Consider the following 27,676-nt stretch of genomic DNA (forward strand, 5'->3'; position numbering starts at 1 on the left):
CTAGAAGCAGGAAACTGCCTCATTTCCTCTCACGGGTCTCCTTCTGAGGAGCCGAGACTTCCCCCAGGACCCTTCCCGGCGGCAGCAGATCCTCTCCATCTTGTCCAAAGGGCCAGAAGCTCAGCTTTAGAGTCTAGACCATCTTTCAAGAGCAAAGTTGACTTGCCTGTTGGTCTTATATGAGTCTCCTTCCCCGAACCCCTTGAGTAGGAACACCTCTCCATCACATCTGCTGGGTCGCCACTCACTGACCTTCTTTGTTGGAAGCTGAGGTGTCATGAGCTGATGCCCCCCTGCCCTCCTGCCCACTCTCCCTCCCTCCCTCTTTTTTTTTTTTTTTTTTTTTTTAAACAGTCCTGGCTGTCCCGGAACTCACTTTGCAGACCAGGATGGCTTTGAACTTACAGAAATCCACCTGCCTCTGCCCTTGAATGCTGCTGCCACTGAAAAGTCAGTCTTGGTAGCTGCGTCCTTCACTCTCTTCACTGAGGTCACTGCCCTAGAGCCTCAGTAAGCTCAGGTATTTTAACCTTCACACTGGGATCTGAAGAAGTTGGGATCAAAGGAAGTTAAGGTCCCTGCTCCATGAGGCTGGGGCCTTCAGGATAGAAGTCGAAGCCCGCCTGGCCTCATGCCCCAGGTCTTGCCCTTACTCCACAATTCTGGCTTCATACTTTCCTGAATTAAAAGATAGCTGTGTCCTGAGACACACACGAGCAGAAGAGGATTTGCGTAGCATGCGCACGGCCTGGGATTTCCAGTCTTGCGCTGGAAAAATAAACACCTGTATACGTTGATTTGGGCTTCAGAGTGGACAGAGTAAACAGTGCCATTTGCAGCTGTGAGAGGGGACAGTGACTCAGTCTCACCCAGAGGCCTGCGGAATTCCATTCCCGCATTCCGCCATCACAGGGTGCTGAGCCGAGCACGGAGGAATGGAAGATTCATGTTATAGCTGCTTCTAGCTAATCCTTTGTTGACGCAAATCATTTCAGTGGTCCTGCCTAGGAGCTTAGGACCCCACTGTCCTCCCACCCCCAGGCTTCCCCTTTGAACGACTCGACTCACGTTCTCCTTGAAGCCTCTCTACACAAACCCCAGCTCTTCCCACAAGCCTCATGGGGGCAGCACAGCCACCTCTCTTCAGCCAGGAAGGGCCTTAAGCAGGAAGTCTTCCGACACAGAGCCGAATGACCCTATAGGTCTCTCTCATCCCCTCACCCCCCACCTAGCAGCTTTCTTGGGATGGAGTGAAGCAGGTGTATCCCTCTGTCTCTGCCTTGCCCCAGGTGACAGGATGGCATTAGTCCCAGGGCAGACCAAGAAGTCTGCTCCTCTCAGGCTCTGCTGGCTTTGCCTAGGCAATCTCCTCACCAGTACCTCCCTTCTCCACCTTCAGCCCCACCCCTTCCTCTAGCTCCATAGCCCTGGACACAGTACACACGGCCCAGAGTCCCTCCTGGAAGGGAAATAAAAGGAACTGTTTCGGTTCCCATGGCTGTGGTCAACATCGACATTCCAGGACTCAGCCCTCGGAATCCTCATTATATTCCAGGGTAAGCCTTCTTCCCGCAGCGCTCTTCTGCCTGCTTTGGGAAACAGGGGTTTGGGGATAGGAGTTGGTTCACCTAGACCCTGGGTTTGAGAATGGGGGTACCTGTGGTGTTGTATGGAAAGGGGAAATGGGACGTGGAATAGCTGGGTCTAACAAAGGCTTGCGTTGTCTTCTCCATGGAAACAGGGTAAAAGCAGGGCGGGAGGATTGCAAACCAAGCAGAGGGCCTAGAAACACTTGCTCAGGGGCTGGGCAAGGAGCAGCTTTAGTGGTTTAATGCTTACCCAGCATGCACAAGGCTCTAGATTCAGTCTCCAGTAGGGAAAACAAAGAAACGAACAAAAATGACCTATTGACTAAAGCTGGGGATGAGGGGTAGTTGGTACCTGCCTGATTCCAGCAGGGGGTGGGGCGCAGAAGGAACAAAAGGAGTTTGGTCAGCCTGGGCTACAGAGACCCTGTCTATAAAGAAACAGAGAGGGAAACAAACACTTGCTCCAAGTACATAACAAGAGCAGGGTTTTGTGCCTGTGTCAGGATGATGGTGACAGTGGCGATCAGTCATGGAGCTAAGGGGTCGGTCCTGTGCTTCAGGTACACTGGACACTGCCCACTACTTCGGTACAGCATGGGCCAGACCTACGGGCAGGTGACCGGTCAGCTACTTCGAGGCCCTCCTGGCCTAGCCTGGCCTCCTGCTCACCGCAAGCTTCTGCCTCCCATTGAGTCTCCAAGATCTCCTGGGATTTCCAGCGGGAGGCTACCTCCCAGGCATGGGCATGAAAGGCTCAGCTCCAGCATAGTCCCTGGGTATACAGGTGTGTATGGCGGCCTGAACGGGTGGCCCCTCCCCACAGGATGTGTCCTGAACACACACACATCGTTCTCTCTGCTAGGTTTTATACCACAGGCACAGTTCATGTTTGCCAAGAATTGCAACCAGGTTTGGGCTGAAGCTATGAACAACTTTACTCAAAGGCATGGGCAGGAGGAGAGTCATGAGCTGTCAAAGAAGGCCAAGGGAGGAAAAGAAGCCGAGAAAGACCAAGGGCCTGAGGCAGAGGAGCCGGAGCTGAAGCAGGAGGTGGCCCAAGTGAGCTGGGGAAGGCTAGTGATGGGGGAGGGACACGGGGATTGGCTGCCAGCTCTGTCTCCTGGGAGCTTGAATTTACAATCCTAGTTTTCTTTCATTAACATCTCTCGTTAGACGTCCCCCTACTCCATGGATGACACAGATCCCCAGAAATTCTTCATGTCAGGTAAGAGGACGTGGGTAATGACCAAAGGCATGGGGAGATCCCCAGGATGTCTTGACTTAGCATCTCTCCCTACCCCCAGGCTTCACTGGCTATGTGCCCCGTGCCCGCTTCCTCTTTGGCGCTAGCTTTCCCGTGCTCACCAACCAGGCACTGCAGGAATTTGGGCAGAAGTGCTCAAAGGGCAGAGTGCAGAAGGATCCCAAACCTCTTTCTCCACTCCCCAGGCCCAACTTCCAAAACCTGGGTCTCCTTCCTCACTATGGTGGTTACGTGCCAGGTGAGAGGCTTTGGGAACTGGGATGTGTGTGTGTGGTGGGTGTGGGGGTGGTTTGGGGAACTGGAATAAGCAGATAAGGAGGATGTCAGGTTCTGTGATTTAGCTTTAGAGGAAACCAAGGCACTCTGGTTTCAGAGCAGATTTCCGAGGGCGGTTTGGAGAGTCTATGCAGCTGGGAATTAAATGGATTGTTCATGCCTCTGGCTACACATGACAGGCTCTCTTGACCACACAGGGTATAAGTTCCAGTTTGGTGGTACATTTGGACACCTCACCCATGATGCTCTGGGCCTTGGCACCACTCAGAAACAGCTCCTGGCTTAAGTACCAGGATTTCAAGGTCTCTCTTTTTGTCCTATCCTATCTTTTTGGAAAGAAGAGAGGCAGGTAGGGGGAGGGGCACAAAGAAAATGGTTTAGAGGCTGAGCACCTTTTTATTAATAGGCATAATAAATAAATAAATAAATAAATACATAAACAGAAGCCTGGGCTCCTCCTCCTATTCTGACGACCAGGCACTGGTCACTGTCTATTTACAGCATGGGGGGGCTCAGGGCTCTGGCCCCAATACTGTTGATCCATCCTCATTGTCACTCGGCCTAGTAAACCCACAAATGGCCTCTGGGCCACCTCCCTCTGGAGACTTGTCTACACCCATAAAGTGTTGGCCCAGATGGGCCAGGAAAGATCTTGGCAGCCCAGTGCTGCGTCCTCCCCTCCTCTCCTGGGTGGAGGTCTGGACAAAGTCGCTGGGACGGTTGAGGAGGAGTAATTAATACTGAGCACAGGGAGCAGGTGCCAGCACAGGGATACGTGGCCCCCGGCTCTCAGTCTACTTTTTGCAGCCAAGCCTAAGGGCTTGGGAAGAACTCTCAGATTCTGAGTCTTGGGGGGATATCAGGGTCCCTGAGGCCACCAGCATGCATAAGGCCTCAGTTCTGGCTGCTTCCAGGTGGTGAACTTGGAGTCAATGTCACATAGGCCAGAGGTACCAAGCCCGTGTCAGGGCCCCGGCTGCAATGCAGCCAGTCTCCTCCAGCTGGTCCCAGCACCCGCAGGACATCGCCTTTGTGGAAGCTCAGTTGTCCAGGGCCTGTGGCCAGATGGTGGCACAGCGCCTGCACCTCACTGGAGAAACAACGAACGGAGGTCAGAGAAGGCCTCTGAGAAGCCGGTCAAGCTCCCCAATACTTCATTCCCCTGGGCATACCACGGAGGTTTGGAGGGCAGGGCTGGAGGGTGTGACTCTTGCAGGTTCTCCCTGGGCTCTGGCTCCCGACGGGACCCCATTGTCTGCGCTACCAGCTGGAACACAGACCTGTCCAGGCTCAGCCAGTCTGAAGGCAGCCTAGGGGGAGGAAACAGATTCGTGTTCTGCCTATGTCCAGATTTAGACCAGGCTTGCACCACCACTGTCTATACCAGTGGCTCTCACCTGTTTGCAGGCCGGGCTTCCCGCTGAGCTTTCCGAGAACCAAAGAGGTGTCCCCATTTGATGCCTCCTGAGGAAGGCTCTGCGGTTCCATCTTCATTTTCTGTTGGGGGCGCAACAGGCCCTTCCCTCTCTCGACTCCGCCTCAGTTCAGCTAGCACGGAGTCAGGGGGGCTCCCCATCCAAAAAGGCCAGCCCCTTTCTTGGCCAAGGGCCTCCTCCGGGGCAGGGCAGGCCTCAGCCCCCTCGACTACACCTTCCCGTGGTGGCGGAGCCTGGGAAGGCCCCCCACTGCCTACCCCTTTCTTTTTCTCACTACCAGCGCTGCTACTGCGAGGGAACCGAGAGCCCTCGGTAGCGCCATCGATGTAGACCTGGGAGCTCTGCATGAGCTGGTACCACCAGCCCGCCTGACCCCCTCGGGTCCACCTGGAGTGCTCGGAGCTCCCTCCGGCCACAGCCGCCTCTTGGGTGTCTTCCTCATCCTCTTCTCCGCCTTCTGAGGCACCCACACCCTTCACCCGCTCCCCAGGGCCCTCCTGGCCTCGGGCCCGGGCCAGCTGCAGTGTCGAGTGTGCAGAGAGCAGCAGGTCCTGGGACACGCGCAGCAGCTCCTTGTGCTGCCGCTGCTGCTGCCCACTCTGCAGCAGCCGGTGCTGGAATAGCACGTCAAGACTGAAGGGCAGCAGGGCTAATGGCTGCAGCAGCAGCAGCAGCTCCTCGAAGAGGCCAGGGCACACTGTGTGAGCGGCGCGCAGGAAGCCCCAGGGCTGGTAATGGGTCTGGATGATATCTAGGGAAAGAGAGGGTGACGGATTCATGCACAGAAGTGGGATCTGGTCTGAAAGGGACACGGCGAGGTCTGCATGCTGCTGCATAGGCTGCGCTCTGCCTCGGTTCACAGGACGCCAGCTGCAGCGTGCAGTGCGTACATCCTGTCACCTGAAGCGGCAGCTCTGAGGTCAGAGAGAAATTCTGGGGCTCACGGCCATCCTAACTGCTAGACAGCCTAAGCCTACTGCTGCCTCCACGGCTCTAAGTCAAGGAGAAGCCCCAGACTCCGAGAATGAAAGTGTGGGTGGGCCTCCCCCTACCTCCCCCCCCTCCTACCTTCCCCCCCTCCCCTCCTACCCTAGCTCATGAGCCGGAGCAGTCTGTGGGCATTACCTTCATGGTTGTACAGGTGATTAAACCAGAACTCCAGGGACCGGATGCTGGAGAGGGAGAGGTGAAAAGGTTAAGTCTCACATGAACACAGTCAGACAACGCAGAAGGGCAGATACAGGAAGGAAATACAGATGGACATTTATGGCCAGCTGCTGCCAGTACACCTTGTAATGTAATTCTGGAAAGTCAATGAGGATGTGGGGAGTGGGGCACACATGGAATACACAAGTCAGTCGTTTCTTCTTGGAATGGGGCAGCAGACATAAGTCAGAGTGACTGCTGAGTGAGAACAGACTGCTCTGGGCCAAAGGTCAAGACCGGGCTGAAACCTGGGACATGCTACTCGATGGCACGTGGTCTGAGGCAGGATTTAGAAGCAGAGCTGGGATTGAGAGGATCACAGTTTGCAAGACCCTGAACACTGAGAAACTCGGTTTCTAAATAGGCCAGGCCATGGGCCTGTGAAAGTGGATGGGCTTGTGGGTGGGTGCCTGCCGAGATGCTGCAGCGAAGGGGGGTAAAGGCATCCCCAGGCCTTGCACAAACGGCCTCATTCCCGGCAGCAGGGCCTTTAGAGGATGCAGAGCTATGGTGAGGCTGGCTGCTGAGACCCTGCCTTCTACACACTTACTTGAGCAGGCCGAGGATGAAGGCGTTGAAGCGCATAGTGTGGCTGGTGAGTTCCGGGAACTGGCTGACTTTGTTGTAGAGACCATGCAGGACCTTGGTGGATGGGCCTGGGGAGGAGACAGGGCTGAAGATCACATTTCTAGTCTCTGGAACTCGGCACTCATCCTGGAGCCCAGAGTCGCAGTCCGGCCCCTACCTAGCTGTGTGGAAGCCTCGACCACACTCCAAGGCGTGTTTTTACGCTGTCCAATGATCACGTCTAGCACGAAGGCCTTGAGCCCGTCATCCAGCACAGCTTGGACCGCAGGGCACAGGTACTTCAGAACCAGGTGGCCCACATTGGGGCTCACAGAACTGTTCCCCAGCTTTGCCTGCAGATCATAGGGCAACGTGAGAAGCCTGGCCTGGTTCTCACTTAGCCAGCCCCCCGGTTCCCCCTGGCCACCTCCATCCCCGGACACAAACAGCCGAGTCTGCAGGGCACATCTTAGCTCTTCATAGCTCCGGCCTACCTTGACCCCAGGATCCCGGCTTGTGCCAAAATGGGCCACGATAAGGTCCACAGCAGTGTTGACAGCTTTCACCAGCCCTGTGAGGAAGGAGCTGGGATGACTGTGCCGTTCTCAAGACTCTAGCCCATCCAATGGAGGCTGACCCCTCGGTGGGCAAGAGGGAGCCCCACTCATACCTGTCCCTACCCATCTGTATCTCACTGTGCACCCATGGGTGGCTGCTCTCCCCACAGAGGGCTCTCCCCTCCCTCTCTACCCTTTGTGTCTCACTTGCTACAAGGACCTCCAGCTTCTCCTTTGCCAGCCCTGCCCCTTTGCCCACACTTATGCTTGGTTCCCTTCCCAGCATCTCCCTAACATTGCTCAGAGGTCACTGGTCGCTGCTAACAGCATGTTCCTGCCAGTCCTTGTCTTCTCAGATGGCACCACCGTGTGTACCCAGGTAGCCACACCTTCAGCACTTAGGGCTTTGTTTGGAGTTTTTGAGATGGTCTCACTGTATTACCCAGGCTGGCCTTGAACTCAGAGATCCACCTGCCCCTGCCTCCCACCACACCAGACTCCTGTAAATTTTCAGAAACTATGGAATAGTCTCTCTCACTGCTGAAGGAAGGGCTGGAGCCGATTCTTAGGTTCCTGATATATGACCCTCACGCAGTATACCACACAAACTTCTACCTCTTGCCCTAACACCCACAGACTCCTTCTGGAGGGTTAGCTAGGGCAGCAGGCACAGCGGGTACTGAGAGCAGAACCCCTGGACCAGGCTGGTGTTGATACAAACCTTTCTTCTGAAGTACATCAATGGAAATGGCCTCCGAGCTGCCATCTGGAGACAGACAGAACTCAGCTGGAGGTTTCTCCGTTAAGGAGAAGGGGTCTTGGAGGTCAGGGCAGGTCAGTGGTAACGGCTTTGCTACTTGACCTGAAAAGAAAGAAAAACCTTATCCTGAAGCTCTTCCCTAGAGTTCTTGGCTCAGCTGGTGCTCTCCTCCCTCTAGACTAACTGACCCCTTTCCAAACCCATCCCAGCTTGTCCTGGGTATACCAGGGACTGCGGTCACACACCGTTCAGCCGGTAATTCAGATGGCTGGCAGGGCCAAAAGAACCGGGGAACTCAAAGATGGGGTTCCTGCGGGCCAGCCGAGCTTCCTGTGGCCTTCGATCTAGGCTTCCTGACAAGCCGGGTGGTCCTAATGGGTTCTTCCTCCTGTATTCCCGCCACTTGAGGGCTTGAGGGGATAGGTGGTTGGCTGGGGGCAGAACAGGTGAGAGGCAGAGTTAGGGGACAGCATTTCACATCGACCCAGGGGCCCATATAATGCTAGGGTTGAGAAGATATGGCAAATACGCCAGACGCTGTGGGTATGACCCGTGCTGAACACATAAGAAGCCATTCAAAGGAGTGGGAGGATTGCCAGGGCTACAGATGAAGGTCATACCATTGTTGGGCCTGGAGGCCATGCTGCCCTCACCACCTCCTCGAGCCAGGCTCTCTGCCCGGGAAAAGCCAGATCTCCAGGAGCCCAGAGGTGGCAAGCTTCCTGTGCCATGAAGCCGGTACTCAGTCAAGGTTGGAATCTTCTGGTCCTCCTTCAGTGGCTGCTGGGAGGCAGCAGGCCGCACAGGAGGACAAGGGTGGCTCCACGGGGGGAGACTTTCTGCTGCTGCGGCCTGCTCTGGAGGAGGGGAGCAGGAGGTAGAGGTGGACGAGTCAGTGCTGGGCCCAAAGGGGCCGGCACTCCGGATAGGGGAGTAGCTTCCCAGGGGTGACGGCCTCGAGGTCTCCGGCTCAGGCCCAGCTTTTCTGGCACCCCTGCCAGTGGTGTGGGGTGTGAATGGCTGTGGCTCTCCTGAGGGAGCTGGGGCTGGGCCTTGAGTAGCTGAGATAACCAGCGAGGCAGGCTGCTGCTGCTGCTGCTGCGCACGGCTGCAGCCTGAGAGACTGTAGAGCTGGGAGAGGCTGTGGAGGGCACGGGCCTTGGCCAGCTGCTTGGGGAAGTGATGCTGGAACACGAAGGGCTGGATAGGCAGTGTGGTCGGCCTCTGCTCCTTGCTGTAGCGAAGCACTGGTCGGCTCTCAGTGCCGCCCCCTGCAGCAACAGGATGGAGAATGGCTGAGCCAGAGGGACATTGAAACCCACATAAGTGCAGCTATATGATACCTGAGGGGAAGGCGGGCAAGCCTGGGCTGCTGGACCCACATTGGTGGAGGGGGGACTACTCCTTGTAAGACCTTCCCCATGTGTTATGGTCTGGACTGCCTTCTGCCTCTCCACTTTCTGAACTCCAAAGGTCTTAAGGTGTATGAGAGGCTCAGTCCTTTCCTCACACTGAACATGCTCTCCCTTGCAAAGGGAGCTGGATTTCAGACTTTCACGCAGATGCCCAAGCTCCCAGCACTAAGTTCATCTTCTCCTTATCTTAGATCACCTTGCCATGGGTTTTGCTTTCATTTTAAACAAAAACAGCCTCACTAGAAAGACAGTCCCCAAACCACGTCCTGGGAGATGCTTGGACCCTACCGGCATCCACCTATCAGCTTCTCCGTGTCCTGGGAGATGCTCGGACCCTACCGCCATCCACCTATCAGCTTTGTCCGTTTTTTCCTGATGCCTCCATTCTGTCGATGGTGGGACCACTCACAGACTGTAAGAGTCGCAGACTCAGTGTCAAGATGCTGCTGACTTCAAGCTCTCACCTGTCTCCACTCACACAGTTTGCTCACATACTCCATTTTCTGAGTACACACAGCAGCAAGACACTTAGGCTGGCAGCTGAACCAGCCTTCCTATTCTGCATCCACATTCTCGCTTTTCCACGATCCCCTAAGAACTTCAGTGTCCATGTGTACTCTTCCTGCACAGGAATGTGCTCCCCAACTCTGAGGCAACGCAGGGGGACACAGCACGTGCTGCAGATATCTGAATGAACACAAGATGGCGCCATAACCCTTACAGGACCTAAAACCCTGGGCGTGGCTCAACCACTATAAGGCAGGACTTCTCCACAGATCAAGAATTTCTTCCTTCCTTCCTTCCTTCCTTTCGACAGGATCTCACATAGTTCTGGCTTATTTTGATCTTGCTTTGTAGCCAAGATTGGCCTTGGATTTCTGATCCTCCTGTCTCAACCTCCAAGTGTTGGCATTATAGGTTTGAGCCATCCCGCCACACATAGATCAGGAAATTTTAAAAGTAGAGACATTAAGTCATTGTCTCAGGTTAAGATCAGTCAGCTAGGAAATGGCCAAGCCAGAATTTTGTCCAAGCCAGAGTCTGGCTCTGGGGCCATGTGCTCCACCACATCACACATGCAGTGAACCAGGCTGGGTCTGCCGTGCGTCTTTCTTATTTACCTCGATGAGTCACGAGGGATGGGTGTACAGCCGCAGAGAAGCCTCTCAGAATCATGCTGGGGAGACCGTCAACCCTAGTGCTGAGGACACTTTGTCCTTCTCCTTGCTATGAGTTAGTCATCCTTCATCCAGTCCTTCACCACAGCACACTCACGGCCATCCTGCTGTCCCTTCTGCCGGAGATCTCACCCCATACATCCTGGCCAGACCCCAGCCAAGGAGCCCTCTGACCCGGTCTCTTTCGTCTGTAAAGCATGGGGAAGTTTCTTTCCCCATGTGCCTGCTCTGTGACTCTTCACAGGTGGCCCAGCAAAGTGGGGGCCAAATCCTATTGGTTGTTGTGTCTCCAGGGTCCAGGAACTGAACAGTTAAATAAATGAATCTCTATTTCTGATTCCAGTCCAGTCTCATCTATATCAAAATATCTTTTATAAACCTAGTTTCTTAAAAAATTAATGTATCTTATCTTCCGTGGTTAGTGCTTAAAGAATAAAGACAACGTTCTCAGGAATATCTACACCATAATTGGGTTGCTTTCTCCTCAAATTCCCATATCAGCCATTCTCTCTGACTCTCTTTTCTCTCTCCCCACCAGGGGCTGAATCTAGTCCCAGATGTACTAGGCCAAGGGCTGTCCTGAGCTTATCCCCGCCTCCTCCTTCAGCCCCATTTTTAAGTACGGCTTTCTCCACTAGGCGTGTCTTCCTTCCACAAATCACACTTCAAGGCTGACTGGGTCTTCTTAGTTTTATTACCAACAGTTTTATCAGCACCTATTTAAAGGATATCCGGACTGTCTATCTATCTAGTCCTAGTAAAGCGTATCCGCCGGACTATCTATCTAGTTCTAGTAAAGCGTATCTGGACGGTCTATCTATCTAGTCCTAGTAAAGCATATCCGGACTATCTATCTAGTCCTACCCTCTAAGAAAACACTGTCCTCTGCTGCATGTGCACTTGGGAGGCTGAGGCAGGGGTATCTGAAATTGAAGCTAGCCTGGGCTACATGGGGAGATCCTACTTCCAAAACCAAAATCCATCCCGCTATTCCCAATATATGGTAGGAGACAGAAGAATAAGATTAATTTAGAAGGGAGATCACCTTGAGGAACCGGTGTTAGTTTTACCCTGGGACCCAAAACAAGTTCTCTCACCTTCCTATGAGAGGATTCTTAAGAAAATCCTAGGCAGAGATCACACCACATGCTGTATACCTGGGAGAAGCAGCCCTAGTTCCTTAGTTCCTTCTTAAAATGCCCCGTGCAGAGTTCCACGGGAAGCCAGTGATCAAGCTTTCTTTCAAAGGAGGGGTGGGCTGTCCCTGCAATCTCCCACCTAGCACGCCTGTCATTTGACCTTTGTACAGGGCTTTTCGAAACTGCTGACTCATGGGTCTGCAATCAATTACCAGCCCCAAATCAACTCAAGGAGACTTTACAAATCAAGTTTCTCTTTGCCCTCTGCTTTGTTAGTTTTGCTCTATATGATTTGACAAGCCCCTTTACTAAGTGTGGGCCCCGCTGCTCAGGTTCTCGGGGGGCATTTCAGCTTCTTCCTGTCACTCCCAAACTGCTTTTTCCTGGGTCATCCATACATTCGATGGACTGTCGATTCACTTATTGATTTAAAGAAGGGTGTGTACAGTCAAGAGAAAAACCTGTGACATTTCACTGGAGACTTATGGGACAACGCACGACTTTGATACAAAGGTCATACTAGGGACTGGGGACGGAGCTCAGTTGGTAGAGTGCTTGCCTTGTAAGGCAGGAAGAAGCCCTGGCCAGTCCTGAGGGGTGAATAAATCTAGAGGCTCATTCCTATGATCCCAGCAGGAGGTAGAGAGAGTAGAATCAGAAACTCAAGGTTGTCCTGGCTACACAGTTCGAGGCCAATCTAGGATGGAGAAGACCCTGCCGCAAAACAGTTACATAGTTTCCACAACCTTATTGTGTGTACAGGAGGGGGTACGAGGACAACTTCCTCCTTCCACCATGTGGACTTCAGGATGAACAACCTGTCAGCCACTGCCTTTCTCAGCTGAACCATCTCACTGACCCAATAAAAATACTTAAATTTAAAAAGTATTAAAATTTTTTTTTTAGTACAGTAAAAATACTTTAATGGCCCTCTCCTACCTATCTCTTTCTCTCCATCTCTTTTTTTCATTTTTCCATTTTTGCTTATGTGGTGTGTATGTATGTGTATATGCTTGCACATGTATAAGTACATGTGTAAATATGTATGTGCACATTTGCACATGTATGAGTGATATTGGGAATCACCCTTGATTACTCATCTACCTTATTCACTGAGGCAGGATAACTCAGTCAAACCTAGAGCTCTTGGATAGAGTCAGTACTGACAGCTCGCTTGTTCTGGGCATCTCTCTCTGCTGTCTGGGGCCGGGGTTACAGGTAGGCTGCCAAACCACCAGGCATTTGTGACGTCTACAGTTTTGAGGGTGGGGACCGTGATACCTGGCAGGCGCTTCAATCACTAAATCACCTCTCCAGACCGCCTTTACTTTAACACTTTGAGACAATGTAGCCCTGACTGGCCTGAAACTCACTGTGTGTAACAAGATGGCACACGATCCCCAAGCCTCTGCCTCCACCTCCTGAGTGCTGGGATTAAAGATGTGTGACACCACGCCTGGCTAAAGCATGCATTTTAATTATCACTGTATGTGTGCACAGTGTGGGAGCAGAGGACAACTGTGGAGCTGGTACTTTCCTTTCACTGCTGTCTGAGTTCCAGGGAGTTCACTCAGGTTGCAGAGCTTGGACTCTAAGTGCCTACACCTGCCTGGCCATCTCACTGGCCCAATCTTGAACTCCTGACTCTCCAGTCTTCACTTCCTAAATGCTAGGATTACAGGATGTGCCCATCAAGTCCAGCCGCATCCCCGATTGACCGTTAGGGCTGCTCTGCTTAGCCCTCAATCACACTCTGGTCAGACTCTCTTCCTGTCTACTTTGTAAGCCCACACATTCTTCCTGCGATCAGATTTAACTGCCACCCCACCCCACCTCGCCCCGTCCAGGGTCTCACTGTGAAGCCCTAGCTGGGCTGTCACTAAGTAGAAGAGCTGACTTAGAATTCACAGGGGTCCACCATCGCTCAAGCCGGTAGTCTCTCCACCCAAACCATCAAGGATCTTTCTAGAAATGCAAGTCAAAACGTGCCATTCAGCAAACAGAAAACCAAACCACACAGTCGCTCTGATGCCAACCCATGAGGGGCTCGCCCCATCCTGGCAGTTATGCTAAATTAGTCTACTGCAGTTCCTGGAAAGCATCAGCTTCCGAGCCCGTGCGGCTTTGTACGGACTCTTTTGTGAGCCTAGATGTTCTTCTAAGAGAGGACAAAATCTAACCCTAACCTTTCTTCCAGACTTAGGGACTGAAAGGTCAGGGCAACGGTCAGTTCTGAGGTTTCCATTTTGTTTTTTCTTAAAGAGGGGGGTCTCACCTTGTTGCTCATGCTAGCTGGCCTCAAACAATTCTCCTGCCTCAGTCTCCAGAGGCACATGCCACGTCAGGCTCTTACATGCAGGACTGTCATTAATGATCAAAGAACAGACTTCACCGTTTTCCACTGCGGTCTCCCTGTTGGACATGCCCCTCAGCTGCTCCAAGCACTGTAAATCCCTGCGTGTCTACAACTGACAACACACCTTGCCTGTTAGCAATTTCATTTCTGGTTTAAGGACCTGTGCTTCAGCTCCAGGGTTTCCCCGGGTACCAGACTCCAAGTCCTAGTGACCTATCTATTTGCTATTCTCTTCTTCCTGTCTCCACCCTGGGAATGAGGTCCAGGCTGGTACAGAATGGATGCATTCTGGCATTCTGGCGTTCTCCGAGTTCCTTACCGTCAGCTCTAGCTCTTGCATCCCTCTGGGTATGGCTGCTGGCTGGGCTCCCTGGAAGAGCAGGCCCGGGATCCATCAGCTGGGCCAAGGGGCCCTGCCCAGCAGCTCTGAGGCTAGGAAGTGGCACCTCGCTGGACTGGGAGCCCTGACAAAGCTGGGTGGACCAGGGTTCTGGGCCAAGGAGGTCCAGGCTTGGCCCCAAGGGCATGGCTGGCAGACTGTAGCTGCATCGGGTGCCTTCATCAAGTTGGCCCGTCCTGTCGTGCTGGGCTTCCTGGATGGGCGAGAAGTCCTGGGAGGAGTCTCCAACGCTCACCCGAAGTGGTGGCGAGCCAGAGCCTGGTGCAGTTTTCTTCCGGCCTTTGGCCAATTCAGCAAAAGAGGTAACCCTCCTGGGTGGGGAAGCAGGCCCAGCTAAGGCTGCTGGGCCCTCACTTAAGCGTACTGGGCAACTCAGCATGCGCTCCAGCGAGCCCAGGCGGACAGGGGGGCTGCGCTCCAGGCTCCGATCATAGCTTCGAGAGCGCTGCCGGCCGGTGCTTAGGTTGGGGGGTGAAGTATTTGTGTACACTTGCCCTTCAAGTACAGTGGGGCCCAGGGTAGTTGCTGCTTCCGTTGAGGAAGCCACTCCTCCTTGTTCCTCGGGCGGGATGTCTGGCTTCTGGAAGAGGTAATACTCAGAGGGCTGGCTGGGGTCTGGCTCCGAGCCAGGGCCTGGTGGAGGACTGATCTTGGTGTGTTCTTCAGAGCAGCTGGTGATGGAAGAGCCAGCCGGGCTGGGGGAGGACTGCGAGGACAGGTCACAGGTGACAAGTTTATAGTAATTTTGTGTGGCCACCACAAGGCGGGCCTGGCTCTGGAAGCAGGCTGTGAGGTCAGCCACAGCTGGGCAGGGCTCACAGTGTGGGCGGTAGGAGTTGCAGTTGGCATCGAGCTCGGGAGACGAGGCATGCGGACAACCACAGCCCTCCTCCCTGTCCCCACTCTCGGGGTGGTGGGACTCACAGGACATTTTCGACTCAGCTGGGGAGGGTTGCAGGTCCAGGTAAAAGGCTCCAGGGTCGGACTGGCTGCAGAAGGAAGAGTCGCTGCAGGATGGAGGGACAGAGTTGAGGTTGGCACGGGAGCTGCCGTGCGTCTTGTTGTAGAGGGCGCTGAAGGTGACTAGTACACCGTCTGAACTGTTGCAGGAGGAGTCGCTGACGTAACCCATGGACTGGTCAGCCGCCTCGGACTGACTGGACGCGCTGCTGCAGTGGCAGTGCTGAACCCCCAAACCCGAGCGCCCAGGGTTTCTCGGGGATTCGTCTGAACTGAGCTTCCACTCTTGTTCAAAGGAAAAGGCAGAGGTATCACTGGCTCCCTCTCCGCTGCCACTCCCACCGGGTCCCCCACACTCGTCCAGCTCCATGGTCTCAGAGTCCAGCTCTGGCTGGCAGCAGTGGCTGGTGCTGCCCTGCTGGGTCCCCAAGGCTGCTGCTGGCTCCTGTTCCTGCCCCTCCACCACTCCGGGTCGATTGCGTGTTGCGCACCACGGCCTTCGCAGGCCAGGGCCCGACGATGGCAGCTGGAAAGAAGACAGATGGAAGGTGGGCTGGCTGGCGCTGTGCAGATGGAAGGACTGCTGGGTGGCACTCTCTCCAGTGTTGTCGTCACACAGGTCACCAAGTCCTGCTTCACCCACACCTTCCTGCACCAAGAAGGGATTGTGTCGTTTGGAAGCTCCAGGGCCGCGGCCATCCCGACTCCTACTCTTGCTGCTGTCTGAAGACCGCGTAGATGCCCCTGCAGCAGAGTGCAGACTGTTGTATAGCAGGGAGTCAGCTTGACCCAGGTCCTGGTCAGACTTGGTGAGGCCCAGCTCGGGCGGGCAGAAGGGGTTGGGTCTTGTGCCCCCGCTGCCTCCGCTTGGCACCCCGCAGCATTGCCTGTCTGGGACTTGACAGTGCACTAAAGGGATATGGTGGACGATGAGGGTCTCTCCAGTCAGCTTAGGGGGGCTATCCATTTTGGAAAGTTCCAACAAGGGCATCAACAGCACCAGACACTGCCTTTGGAGCCCAGTGGGGCAGAACACATTTCATCAGGAGAGCTTGGCACCTGGAGAGAGGAAGAGAAAGGGAACCTAATGTCACCTCCCTGGAAATCAGGGACAGGCCCTTCAAATTATTTTCAGAAGAACGAGAGTCCAAGAGGAATAAAGGCTCTGGGTCAGGTGGGGTTCTGACAGCCCGAGCCCAACAACAGAGAGGGCGCTGCCACAGACTCTGCCTTGCGCAGGTCCAGGTCCCGGGACCCTGTCCATTTTAAGGCCACTGTGTGTTCAACTGCAACCTCTTTTAATGATACATACGACTGTATGGGGAACTCAGGGACAACATGTTCCTCCCTCTTTATGAAAAAATTACCTTTATTTATTTAGAGAGGGTGTGTGGTTGTGTGCATGTGTGTGCTACAGCATGTGTGTGTGGAGGTCAGAGGACAACCTGTGGTAGTCAGCTCTCTCCTTCTACCATGTGAACTCAGGGAGTGAACTCATGGGAAGTGTCTTCAGCTGAGACCTCTCAGGGTTCCCATTCTCTTCTAAGCAGTAAATATTGACGAATCACACACACAAACACAAATACACACACATACACGGACAGACATAGACGCACATACAGACATGCACACACATGCACAGAAACAGACACAGACACACATGGACATAGAAACATACATGCACGTACACACAGACACATGTACACACAGAGACAGAGACATGATACAGGATTCCCCTCTGTATACTGAATATTTTTTTTACTACCACTGGTTAATAAAAGAAGCTGCTTCAGCCTATAGCAGGGCAGAATATAGCCAGGCTGGAAGAGATATATAAAGAGAGAGTAGGCGGAGTCAGAAGCCACCAGAGGAGAAAGATGCGAGCTGCCAGCTGGAACCTTTCTAGTAAACCACAAGTCTCATGGTAATATATAAAATAATAGAAATGGGTTAATTTAAGATGTAAGAGCTAGCTAGAAATATACTTAAGCTATTGGCCAAACAGTATTGTAATTAATATAGTTTCAGTGTATAGCTGGGCGATGGTGACACACGCCTTTAATGTCAGCACCTGGGAGGCAGAGGCAGGCGGATCTCCGTGAGTTTGAGGCCAGTCTGGTCTACAAGAGCTAGTTCCAGGAAAGGCTCAAAGCTACAGCAGAACTTTGTCTTGAAAAACAAAAACAAAACAAATATGTGTGTGTGTGTGTGTGTGTGTGTGTGTGTGTGTGTGTGTAGTTTCAGTGTGATTATTTTGGAACTGGGTGGCCAGGAAACAAACAAACAGTATCCAACAACAAAGACAGGCATGTACACACATGCACATACACATGTGCACACAGACTCACAGACACACATGCACACACAGAACACAGAGACATGCACACACAGAAACATACACACATATGTAGACACACAGATACACGTATGCACACATAGACACACAGACATGCACACACAGATACATGCACACAGAGAATACACATACACATGTAGACACACAGACATATAGACATGTGCACATACAGAGACATACACACATATGTAAACACACAGATATGCATATGCACACACAGACATACAGACACGCACACACACAGATATATGCACAGAAAATACACATACACATGTAGACACACAGACATATGCAGACATATAGCCATGCATACACACAGATATATGCACACACTGAGATATACACACACATAGACAGATATACACATGCACATACACATACACATGCACACACAGACATACAGACATGCACACACGAGTACACAGATATACATACATATGCACACACAGACACACACGCATACAAAGACACATATGCACACATACATACACATGCACACACAGACACACACGCAATACACACACACATATGCACACACAGACATATAGACATGCACGCACACAGACATACATACATGGTGCAAGAGTGACATAACTCAGAACACCATGTGGGATGTCTGGAGAGCACAAGGCACTGAGGAAAGGACAGCAAAGCCTGCACAGCTACAGCATACAAGTTTACACGGAGGAGAAAAACTGGACAGATATCATAAGCTCACAGAAATCAGTGGTCATTTTACAAGAAATGTATTTTAGAACACACTAAACCAGTTGACCAAAGACTACCAGAGCTGACCCTTCTCCCCCTCTGACGACGGTGGGCTGCATACTCTTCCTATTCTAATACTGTAATGAAGCTTCATGCACACACACAGGTTGGGGGGTAGTAGGAGACTGCAAGTCTGGCTGACGCTAACCTCACCCTCTTCTACCTCCGCTACATCAGCCAGTCAGACTTTCACACCACACCTGGCACGCATGGGCCTCATCCAATCTCGATGCTTGTTTAGGCCAGTGCTCCAAATGGCTCTGCCCTCGCAGGGAACTATCACTATTGGGGATCCCTGGAGTCTCCTCTAGCCAAGTTTTACCTCTGATAAGCTAACGCTCCTTCAGTGGTGAGGTCTTTCTTGGCCACCCTGTGGAGGAATGACCTCTCAAACTGTCCTGAGCTGTCAGATTCAGGTCCTCTCTCTCCTAGACTCCCCATATCTAATTTCTTCTGATCCATTCATCTCTCTTCTCTCCCTTCTGATTCCTATTTTCCCTTTGGTATTCTGGCTCTAAATCCCTTGTTTACTTTCTCTTACTTAATCATTTAACTGAACCCTTGTTACCACCGTTATCTTAAATTTTAACTAATTTAGACCAAAGGGCCAAGCTCTTCATGTGGAATATGAAGGGTAAACAGAAAATTAACCAAAGGAAAAAGTCAATGCCCAATAACTATATGCATGAGGAATAACTATAGAAAGTTTTAATTAAAAATGAATATATATTACAATTGTGTATGTTAAATCACATTAAAATGAAGACTTCTGAGAGGAACTCTCCTGTATTGGATTTGTAAGTCCTATTGTGTTGAGTACAATCATCAACATGGATGTGGAAAAGCAAAAACTAGAGAAGGCAAACTAAGTTACAAGATTAAGAATTATAGAAAAAAATTAGAATAAAAAATCTTTTTTTGAGACAGGGTCTCATGTATTACAGGCTGGCCTCCAAATCCATATCTAGCCACGGATGTCACTGAATTCTTGGTCTTCCTGCCTCCACTGCCCACGTGCTAGGATTATAGGCATGTACCATCATGCCCAGGTTATATGGTGCTAAGGCCGTTACCCAGCCCTTTATGGATGTTAAGCAAACATGACCACCTGAGCTGCATCCTCAACTCAAGAGGAAACCTTGGTAAACCAAACCTAAAGGTGATGACTTTTTACCTAACCAAACATCCTCCTGCTTCAAAGGAAACCACTAAAAAAGTGAGAAGTGAGCCAGGAGGGAGGCCAGGTAGGAAGGTGCTTGCATTGTGAGCATGGAGACCTGAGGGAGGCCAGGTAGGAAGGTGCTTGCATTGTGAGCATGGGGTCCTGAGTCTAAGCTCCAGAATCTGTATTGGAAAGCAAGGCACACAGCTGTAAACCCACCATTAAAGACAAGAAATGGCTAGGACTCTTGGTGAGCCAGACTAGCTGATGTGGTAAACCCCACACCACAGAGAGGGCCTGCCTCAGAAAACAAAGTCCTGAGGAATGACCCCTGGGGCTGACTTCTGGCCTCTGTGCACTCACTCAGACAGACACACAGAAGTGAAGAGCCAACCCAAACAACAGGAGGAGCTCTGTTTAGAACATACTTCTGACAGTGGTTTCTAATCAAAATTTACAAAGAACTCTTACAGTTTTTTATTATTATTATTTTATTTTAAGACAGGGCCTCCCTATGTATCTCTGGCCGGCCTTGGACTCAAGGTGTCTTTGAACTCACAGAGATCTACCTTCCTTTGCCCACAGAGAACTGGGATTAAAAGTGTGTGCCACCATGGCCAGCACTGAACAGATATTTCTCTAAAGGAGACCCATGTGTGGTTAGCCAGATGAAAAGACGGGCAATATCATTAGTCATTAGAAAATAAGAACCCCAGTGAGATCCCGAGGCACTCCCACCAGGATGCCCAAACCAAACACATAGGCAGCAAGTACTGATGACAACATGGACAACAGGCACCCCACCCACTGCCGAGGGCACGGCAAAATGGCGCAGGCCCTTGGGGAAACTGTCCAACAGCCCCTCAGAACGTTACACCCAGACTTCCTCACTGCTAGGGCTACACTCAAAGGGAAGGAGAGTGCACTCACAGAGAAGCTGGTACGGAAACGTCACAGCCGCGTCGTTCACAGTAACCCAGAAAGTGGCCGGGCTCCAAGACAGCTGATGAATGGAGAAGATGTAATCTATCTCCCGTCATTTATATACCAGCTAAAAATTAGCAACAATGAGGAACGCACACAATGGACTATTGGGCAACAAAAGGAGCGGAGCACTAGGGCATGCTACGACACGCGTGAACCTTTAAAGGTAATATTGGGAAAAAGGAGCCGTCACAGACTCAAACAGGAAACCAACTGACGGAGGGTAGCTTAGTAATCTGTAAGGGCCGGCAGATGGGAAGCAACTGCTTCATGGCAAAGGGGAATCTCTATGGGGTGATGAAAGTATGCTGCTATCAGACATTGGTAATGGTTACACATTATATATTGGTGAACATACTGGTGTGGTGGTTTGAAAAACATGCCCCCCAAAGGGAGTGGCACCATTAGGAGGTGTGGCTTTGTTGGAGCGAGTGTGTCACTGTGGAGGCAGGCTTTGAGGTCTCCTATATGCTTAAGCCACAACCAGTGTCTCAGTTCACTTCCTGTAGCCTGCAGATCAAGACGTAGGAGTCTTGGCTCCTTCTCCAGCACCATGTCTCTCTGTGCACTGCCATGTCCCACCATGATGATAATGGACTGACTCTGAACTGCAAGCCACCCAATTAAATATTTTCCTTTTTGTAAGAGTTGTTGTGGTCATGGTATCGCTTCACAGTAATAAAAACTCCAACTAAGACTGGCACGGGATTCCCCTTTGTATGCTGTGAATACCATTGGTTAAATAAAGAAACTGTTTTAAGCCTATAGCAGAGCAGGGCAGAACAGAGCTAGGCGGGGAAAACTAAACTGAATGCTGGGAGAAGGAAGGCAGAGTTAGAGAGAGGTCATGTAACCTTACCATAAGCCACATCCTCGTGGAGATACAGACTAATGGAGATGGGTTAATTTGAGATATGAGTTAGCCAGAATATGCTTAAGCTATTGGCCAAACAGTATTGCAAATAATATGGTTTCTGTGTGACTATTTTGGGGCTGGGGACTAACAAACAAACAGGCTCTCTACAACAGATAAGACAACTGGTATATGAATTGTATCTCAATAAGGACATTCCAAGCTAATCAAGGCTACATTGTGAAATTTTGTCTCAAAAAGCAAAATAAAGGTGCTGGAGAGATGGCTCAGCGGTTAAGAGCACTGACTCTTCTTCCAGAGGTTCTGAGTTCAATTCCCAGCAACCACATGGTGGCTCACAACCATCTATAATGAAATCTGGTGCCCTCTTCTGGGGTGCAGGTACACATGCAGGCAGAATACTGTATACATAATAAATAAATCTTTAAAAAAAAAAGCAAAATAAAAAACAAAAAATAGCTGGGTGGTGGTGGTGGTGGTGGTGCACACCTTTAATCCCAGCACTTGGGAGGAGGCAGAGGCAGGTGGATCTCTGTGAGTTCAAGGCCAGCCTGGTCTACCTGAGCAAATTCCAGGATAGGCTTCAAAGCTACAGAGAAACCCTGTCTTGAAAAACCAAACCAAACCAAACCAAACTCACAGAAGATTAGGATTCATGTGAAGAGGAGTGAGGAAGAAATGCTGCTGCAGTGGAGGGCTGGGGACAGAGGAGACTGGGAGGGCTGGAGGGGGTTGGGCATGTGCAGAAATAGGCGAGAACAAGACCGGGAATGGGGAACGATTGCTTAGCGTCATTTTGGGGTAATAATGAAGAGGACTTTTTAGGATGCTCTGATATGAGAGACACGACAGTTTTCTCTTTACTTCCTTCTTCCTATCTCCATATATATATGTGTGTGTGTATATATATATAAAATATATATACACACAACAAATATATATATTTGCAAAATATCTATTTCTATATATTGCAAAACTCTATTTCAAAATAAAAAGTAAAAAAGAGGGGGAGCGGAGAGATGACTTGGTGGTCAAAAAACTGCTTGTTGTTGCTGCAGAGGCCCAGGTTCAGTTCCCAGCACCGAGGCAGCAGCTCACAACCAACCCAGATTGCAGTCCCAGGGGATCCGACTCTCTCCTTTGACCTCTGTGGGTACCAGGCACACGGTATACATACATACATACATACATGCAGGCACAACACTCACACACATAAATACTTTTTAAAGTAGAAAGAGAGACATGGAGATAAAGCTCATTGCCAGAGCACTCTGCAGATAAACAGAGAAACAAACAGTACAATTAAGACAGGATCCAGGAACCCTGACTTTTGAACATTTTGAAAAATCAGTTGAGAATGAAAGGAGAGCCAGGAGTGGTGATGCACACCAATAATCCCAACAGGTGGGGGGCAGGAAGGAGGGTTAGGAGTTCAAGGCCAACCACAGCTATATAGTCAGTTCAAGCTAACCTGGGCTACAGGAGACTGACTCAAACACAAAGAGGAACAATGTAATGAGGTTTGTGGCTCTGCTTCAAACACCACAGAAACCATGAATGAGCGTATCTGGGAGGGCTGTGCTTTTGAGAGACTCAGAGACGGGGGCGGAGGACATTCTCACAGAAGATGAGCCTTCTAGCTATGCCTCGCTCGATAGAGAGAGTAGAGATGTGGAACTTAGATCTCCAGACTCAGGGAAAACGTCTGTGAGCACCTTTCCTGGCCTGTCCCTTGGGGTGTCTCATGATCTAGCTTAGCACATGATGTTAGGGTGGTCGTTTACTGGGCCTTACATAAGAGGTGCACACACGTTGTCTCCGGTTCCATCCTAACACCCAGATAGGGATAACCACAACACTCATTGTGAGTGTCCTTTATTTTATTTAACTTTTTTTCAAGACAGGGTTTCTCTGTGTAGCCCTGACTGTCCTGGCACCTGCTCTGTAGACCAGCTGTAGACCAGGCTGGCCTTGAACCCAGAGATCTGTCTGCCTCTGCCTCCCGAGTGCTGGGACAGTTTTTGAGGCCTGGAACTCGTCCTCTGGACCAGGCTGACCTCAAACAGATCTACCAGCCTCTGCCTCCTGAGATCGGAGGAAACCAAGGCCTCAGGGCAGAAGTAGTTTCGAAACAGTTACACAGTCACAGTCACGCAGTTTAAATGGAATCCAGGCCTGGCTAGTCCAGTTCTCAAGGACGTCTACGACAACTCAGTCTCAAGCACTTGAGGTCACGTCCTCTTCCTAAAGTTCTCTCCTTTACCCACAACATCTGCTTCCTACTTCCCTGGATGGGCCCTCACTTCGGCGTCTACTTATATAGGGACTATCACCTACTCTGAACCCACAGCCCTTTCATGTTGGCCTCCCCACGGTCTCACAACGCTGGCCAAGCCTGTTTCCTGTCCTTCACTTCCCAGGCTCCTCATCCTGCCCATTCAGGGCTCCTACATGCCTGCCCTTGCTCTGGGCTCACATTCCTCCACACTTCCTGGGAACTGACACTCTCCCACTGTGCTCCCAGACTGACTTATACACTGCAGAGCCCCCATCTTTTCTAAGTGTCTCAGTTCTCTACCAAGCTGGATGATGGGAACAGAATCTAAGGAGCTCTACCTGGTTGGCAACAGGCCACCGTGGACAAGAGAACTGCAGAAGGTTCCTGTCTGTGCCCATCTGCGTCCTTCTGTTGGTCACTAGTTCCTTGTTTTTTGGTTTCTTTAGAGTCAGCAGGGAGGGCAAAGGTAGTCACAGCTGTTCTTTAGTAATCTGACCTTGACCTGAGGTCCTGCTGGGCACCGTTGAACTGACAGTCTTCAAGACTGGACCTTCCCCAGGGCAGAGTGGTGAATTTGAGAGTATTAGTTTAGCTTATGCTTAGGTTTCTTCCTGCCAGCCAGTGGCTCTGGGAGAGGCTGAGTGTAACGGGCCAGGTGCCTTCAGTAGCACAAGGTCCCACTCTCCATGCACTGGGAGTCATTTTAGACATCATTCCTTCCTATGGCATCCAAACCTGGACTGTGGCAGCTTCTCCAGCAGCAGCAAGGTATGTGTCTATGTGCACACATGTGTGCGTGTGTGAGGCAAAGCCACCAGCCTTCTTGGAAAAGATGTGTGGACCCTGTATTGTTTCCAGCATTCACTTACAATAGCTGTGGAGGTGTCTCCACCCACCCAGCCTTTGTGTACAGATCTGATCCCCCTCATTCTGACAACTGCAGCTACAGCACTTCATTAGGAATATCCGAAAGGAAGAAAAAGATCATGTTTGTCGACCAAATAGCATTAGCTCAAGTCTCTCCCTCTCCCCCGCCCATGCATGCAGAAATGAGTTTGTGGCTGCATGCTGCCACGCTCCCTTTCCGAGAGACAGATGCTAACGGTGAGCCTGCCTCTGCCCAGCTGCTAGCCCCCTCCCCCGCCAGAGTCATACCTCTGCCAGGAGCCTCGAGCTGGACCTGGTGACTCCCGCCAAGCTTTACCTCGACAATCTCAGCTGAGTCACTGGTCCCCACGGTCGCACAGGGGAATCGGGCTGATTTTCTAAGATCTGCTTTCTGCTAATACAATGGCATCCTAGCTAATGCAGGGAGGCTGCGCAATCTCAGCCTGTCTTCTCGCCGCTGCTGCTGCCACGGCTGCTGGGCTGCGGTGACGTAGCTACTAAGGGGGAGGGAAAGGAGCAGGCAAGCCCACAGTCCAGCCACTCAGCTTCCCGGTCGGAGGCCGGTTAGCCCGGGGGAGGGGGAGTAGAGGCAGAAGTCAGCCACGGAGGGCAGTAGGTGCTGGAAGATGGAGACTTTCCAGACAGCAGCAAAAAATGGGGAGAGTTGGGCCCAGCTTCTCTCCGGGCCTCCGTGTTGGGAGAAGTCTGGGCAGAGCCTGGGAGCTCCCTTCCTTCCTTCCTTCCCTTCTCAGGCCGCCCCTTTTAGCCCCTCCCCCTCTTTCCTTTTACTGTGAATGACTTGTTTTCCAGCTTTTTCCTTTAGTAAGGCTTCCAGCTGGGTTAGGGTGGAGGGATTTTGGAAGCCCCACCCAAAGACTACAAGAAAACAAAATAAGCCCAACCCCCAACCACCTAGCCTCAGTCCACCAACAGAACAGCAGCCGCCTCTCTTGAAGCCCGCTCTCAGTCAGGGCCACCGCACACAGCACACAGGGTGGCTCTGTTCACAAAAGCACTGGGCCCGGCAGGCTTCTCTAGCAGGGTGGTGATGCTTACAGCCAAGGTGGGGTCCAGCTGTCTTCAGAGGGTCTAACAGCTGACAGAGGTGGGCCTGTCACATCAGTGCTTGGTCCTTGATGACTGGGGTCCAGCGGGGCTTGTAAGGAGAGAGAATCCCTTTAACCAGGTGGAGCCTGCAGTAAGCTCCTCCAGAGAAAGGGAGGCAAGGAAAGAGGCTGATTTCTCTCAGATCAGAGAAAAATTTCTGCTCTGTCTATTGACGCAGCGAACCCTCCATCTCTTCCTCGCTCAGGTTCTTGCCCAGTCTGTGAGAATACATGAGCTGTAGTGGACCACACCTGAGCCAGGCGGCCAGTGGGGCGTCATCTCTGTCCACTCCACGCTCAGTGATGCCATCCTTCAAGATACCAGCTTTCAGACCAGAAATGGTGGTGCACACCTTTAATCCTAGCACTCGGGAGCGGGCAGAGGCAGGTGGATCTCTGTGAGTTCAAGGACAGCCTGGTTTACCTACCAAATTCCAGGGTGGCCAGAACTACATAGAGAGAGATCCTGTCTCTAAGGTGGGCTTGGTGGCTCCCAAGCACCTGTCCTACCCATTCGATTTTCCCTCTCAACTGTTTTCCTTTCTCCTTTCCCCATCTTCCCGAAGTGGGGGCTGAACCGAAGGCTTTGTGTGCATCAGGCAAGCTCTGTATCCCAAAGTCGTCTTCCCAGCCTCCCCCCCCGCCCCCGAGAATTTCTTCTCCCCAGCTGATTGAGCCTGTGGGTGTAGAACCCATGCGATGGAGGGCCGGCCATGCTGTCGTCACTCCATGGTGAAGACTGGAGAAAACATGGGTCTGGGCGCTAACTGTCTTTTCCTTTCCCCTTGGCTTTCTGGAGACAGTGTCTGAAATGTGTCGCTCAGACAGGTCTCCAACTGGCTGTATAGTCAAGGTTGGTCTCAAACTTGTGGCCATCCTTCTACCTCACCCTCCTGAGTGCTGAGATTACAGTACGTGCTATGACACTCATCTCTTTCCTTTCCTTGCTGCTTCCACGCCTCATGAGACCTGTGTATCTCCCGACTCCACACTGAACTGAGCCGGAGGATTATAGAGATACAAAGTGGCTGGAGACCCATCTCCAACCTTGACCTGCTTGAGGAACAGCAGCCTCTGAGCCCACAAAGTAGGAAACAACGAAGAAGGGAAGGAAGGAGAGAGGGAGGAATTCACAATGTCAAGCCATGACTGGTCCTCTCAGGATGGCTGAAAAGGTTTCGGGGTTCTTGCCTCTTCCGGAGCTGCTAGACACCACTGCGGGGCTTTGCTGTAGGTTAAGATGCATGGAGTGCTCGCTGATTCCTGTGGGAGCTCTGGGTCCAGGGTATGTCCCTGGTACCCCTGTGAGGCCACACCGAGCGCTGTTTGGCAGGACTGGCGACAGCTCTCACATGCTCAGGGCTTCCTTTAAGCCAGCACACTACAGACCACAGTGTCACTACTTCCTAACCTCACTGCACGCCTGGTGCCAGTGAAAGAAGGAGGAGGAGTGGGATCTCCTAAAACGGCTGCGGGCATGGTGGGAACTGAACTCAGGTCCTCTGGGAGAGCAGTTGGAACTTTTAACCCTGAGCCATCTCTTCAGCTTCTAATGTTTCCTTCTCAAATTTAATCCAGAGCTAAGGAATGCTAGACTTTTGAGGACAGCCCCCAACACAACAAGAAGCCAGGTGTAGTGGTCCTAGCATTCAGGAGGCTGTGGCAGGAGGACTGTGTTTGTGGTCAGCCTGGATTACATGGCAGGACCTTGTCAAAAGGGACAGAGCAAGAGGATGATGTAATGACACCTTTGACCCTGATCTCCCAACAATCACTCCACTGACCTTTCACCTCAGGGACTTATTTGGAAATAAGGGAGTTCTTTCGTTTGCATTGCTCTAGTCAGACATATCTGACGCCAGCGACAACCCATGTTTGGCTATGTCTCACCCCAAATTGGATGACTGAATCTAATCACAAAGAAATGCTTAATTAAAACAGGTCAGAATAAGTTATGATAAACTCTACTCTGCACTCTTCTGATTTAGAAGCATCCTGAGGCATTTTTTTCCTTTTACATTTATTTATTAGATGATGATTGATTGATTGTATGTGTGTATGTGTATGTGTGTGTGTATGCATACATGCCACGTACACATATGGAAGTCAGGGCACAACTTTCAGGAGTCAGTTCTCCTTTACCCTCATGTGAATTCC

At 51.5% G+C, this 27,676-nt stretch overlaps 2 protein-coding genes across 6 annotated transcripts in view; one reads left to right on the plus strand and one right to left on the minus strand.

The window, feature by feature from the left end:
* The first annotated feature begins 1,400 nt into the window (after positions 1–1,400).
* Cimip2b (ciliary microtubule inner protein 2B) lies at positions 1,401–3,574 on the plus strand. Of its 2 annotated transcripts, none has more exons than XM_048419921.3 (6): positions 1,401–1,556; positions 2,150–2,373; positions 2,452–2,648; positions 2,763–2,814; positions 2,894–3,091; positions 3,327–3,574. In XM_048419921.3, exons 1-6 carry the CDS (start codon positions 1,495–1,497, stop codon positions 3,413–3,415), a joined length of 822 nt encoding a protein of 273 aa, XP_048275878.2. In that variant the 5' UTR covers positions 1,401–1,494; the 3' UTR covers positions 3,416–3,574. The 2 variants fall into 2 exon arrangements, with proteins under 2 accessions (XP_048275878.2, XP_048275879.2); XM_048419922.3 differs by having other exon boundaries at positions 3,039–3,091.
* Positions 3,501–27,676, minus strand: part of Rusc2 (RUN and SH3 domain containing 2) — a 50,430-nt gene continuing 26,254 nt past the window's right edge. For 3 of the 4 annotated variants that reach the window (XM_085677222.2, XM_085677224.2, XM_085677223.2), the window contains 11 exons: positions 14,063–16,162; positions 8,276–8,926; positions 7,901–8,086; positions 7,617–7,757; positions 6,833–6,909; positions 6,517–6,691; positions 6,322–6,427; positions 5,691–5,737; positions 4,527–5,316; positions 4,302–4,439; positions 3,501–4,219 (listed from right to left, as the gene is read on the minus strand). In XM_085677222.2, coding sequence (XP_085533348.2) covers positions 4,024–4,219; positions 4,302–4,439; positions 4,527–5,316; positions 5,691–5,737; positions 6,322–6,427; positions 6,517–6,691; positions 6,833–6,909; positions 7,617–7,757; positions 7,901–8,086; positions 8,276–8,926; positions 14,063–16,094 — 4,539 coding nt within the window. In that variant the 5' untranslated portion in view covers positions 16,095–16,162 and the 3' untranslated portion in view covers positions 3,501–4,023. Of the gene's footprint in view, positions 4,220–4,301; positions 4,440–4,526; positions 5,317–5,690; positions 5,738–6,321; positions 6,428–6,516; positions 6,692–6,832; positions 6,910–7,616; positions 7,758–7,900; positions 8,087–8,275; positions 8,927–14,062; positions 16,163–24,680; positions 25,141–27,676 lie in introns of those variants that run through there. The other variant, XM_048419920.3, reaches the window with a different exon arrangement.

The sequence above is a fragment of the Myodes glareolus genome, chromosome 16 (genome assembly GCF_982192425.1).
Source record: "Myodes glareolus chromosome 16, mMyoGla1.1, whole genome shotgun sequence".
Taxonomy (NCBI): Eukaryota; Metazoa; Chordata; class Mammalia; order Rodentia; family Cricetidae; genus Myodes; species Myodes glareolus.

What these genes read in the sequence shown, in the direction of transcription:
- Cimip2b (XM_048419921.3), top strand. Translation starts at nt 1,495, where the DNA reads ATGGCTGTGGTCAACATCGACATTCCAGGACTCAGCCCTCGGAATCCT. An exon ending in AATCCTCATTATATTCCAGG is followed by an intron (nt 1,557 to 2,149) that starts GTAAGCCTTCTT and finishes CCTGTGCTTCAG; the next exon opens with GTACACTGGACACTGCCCAC. An exon ending in CCAGAAATTCTTCATGTCAG is followed by an intron (nt 2,815 to 2,893) that starts GTAAGAGGACGT and finishes CCCTACCCCCAG; the next exon opens with GCTTCACTGGCTATGTGCCC.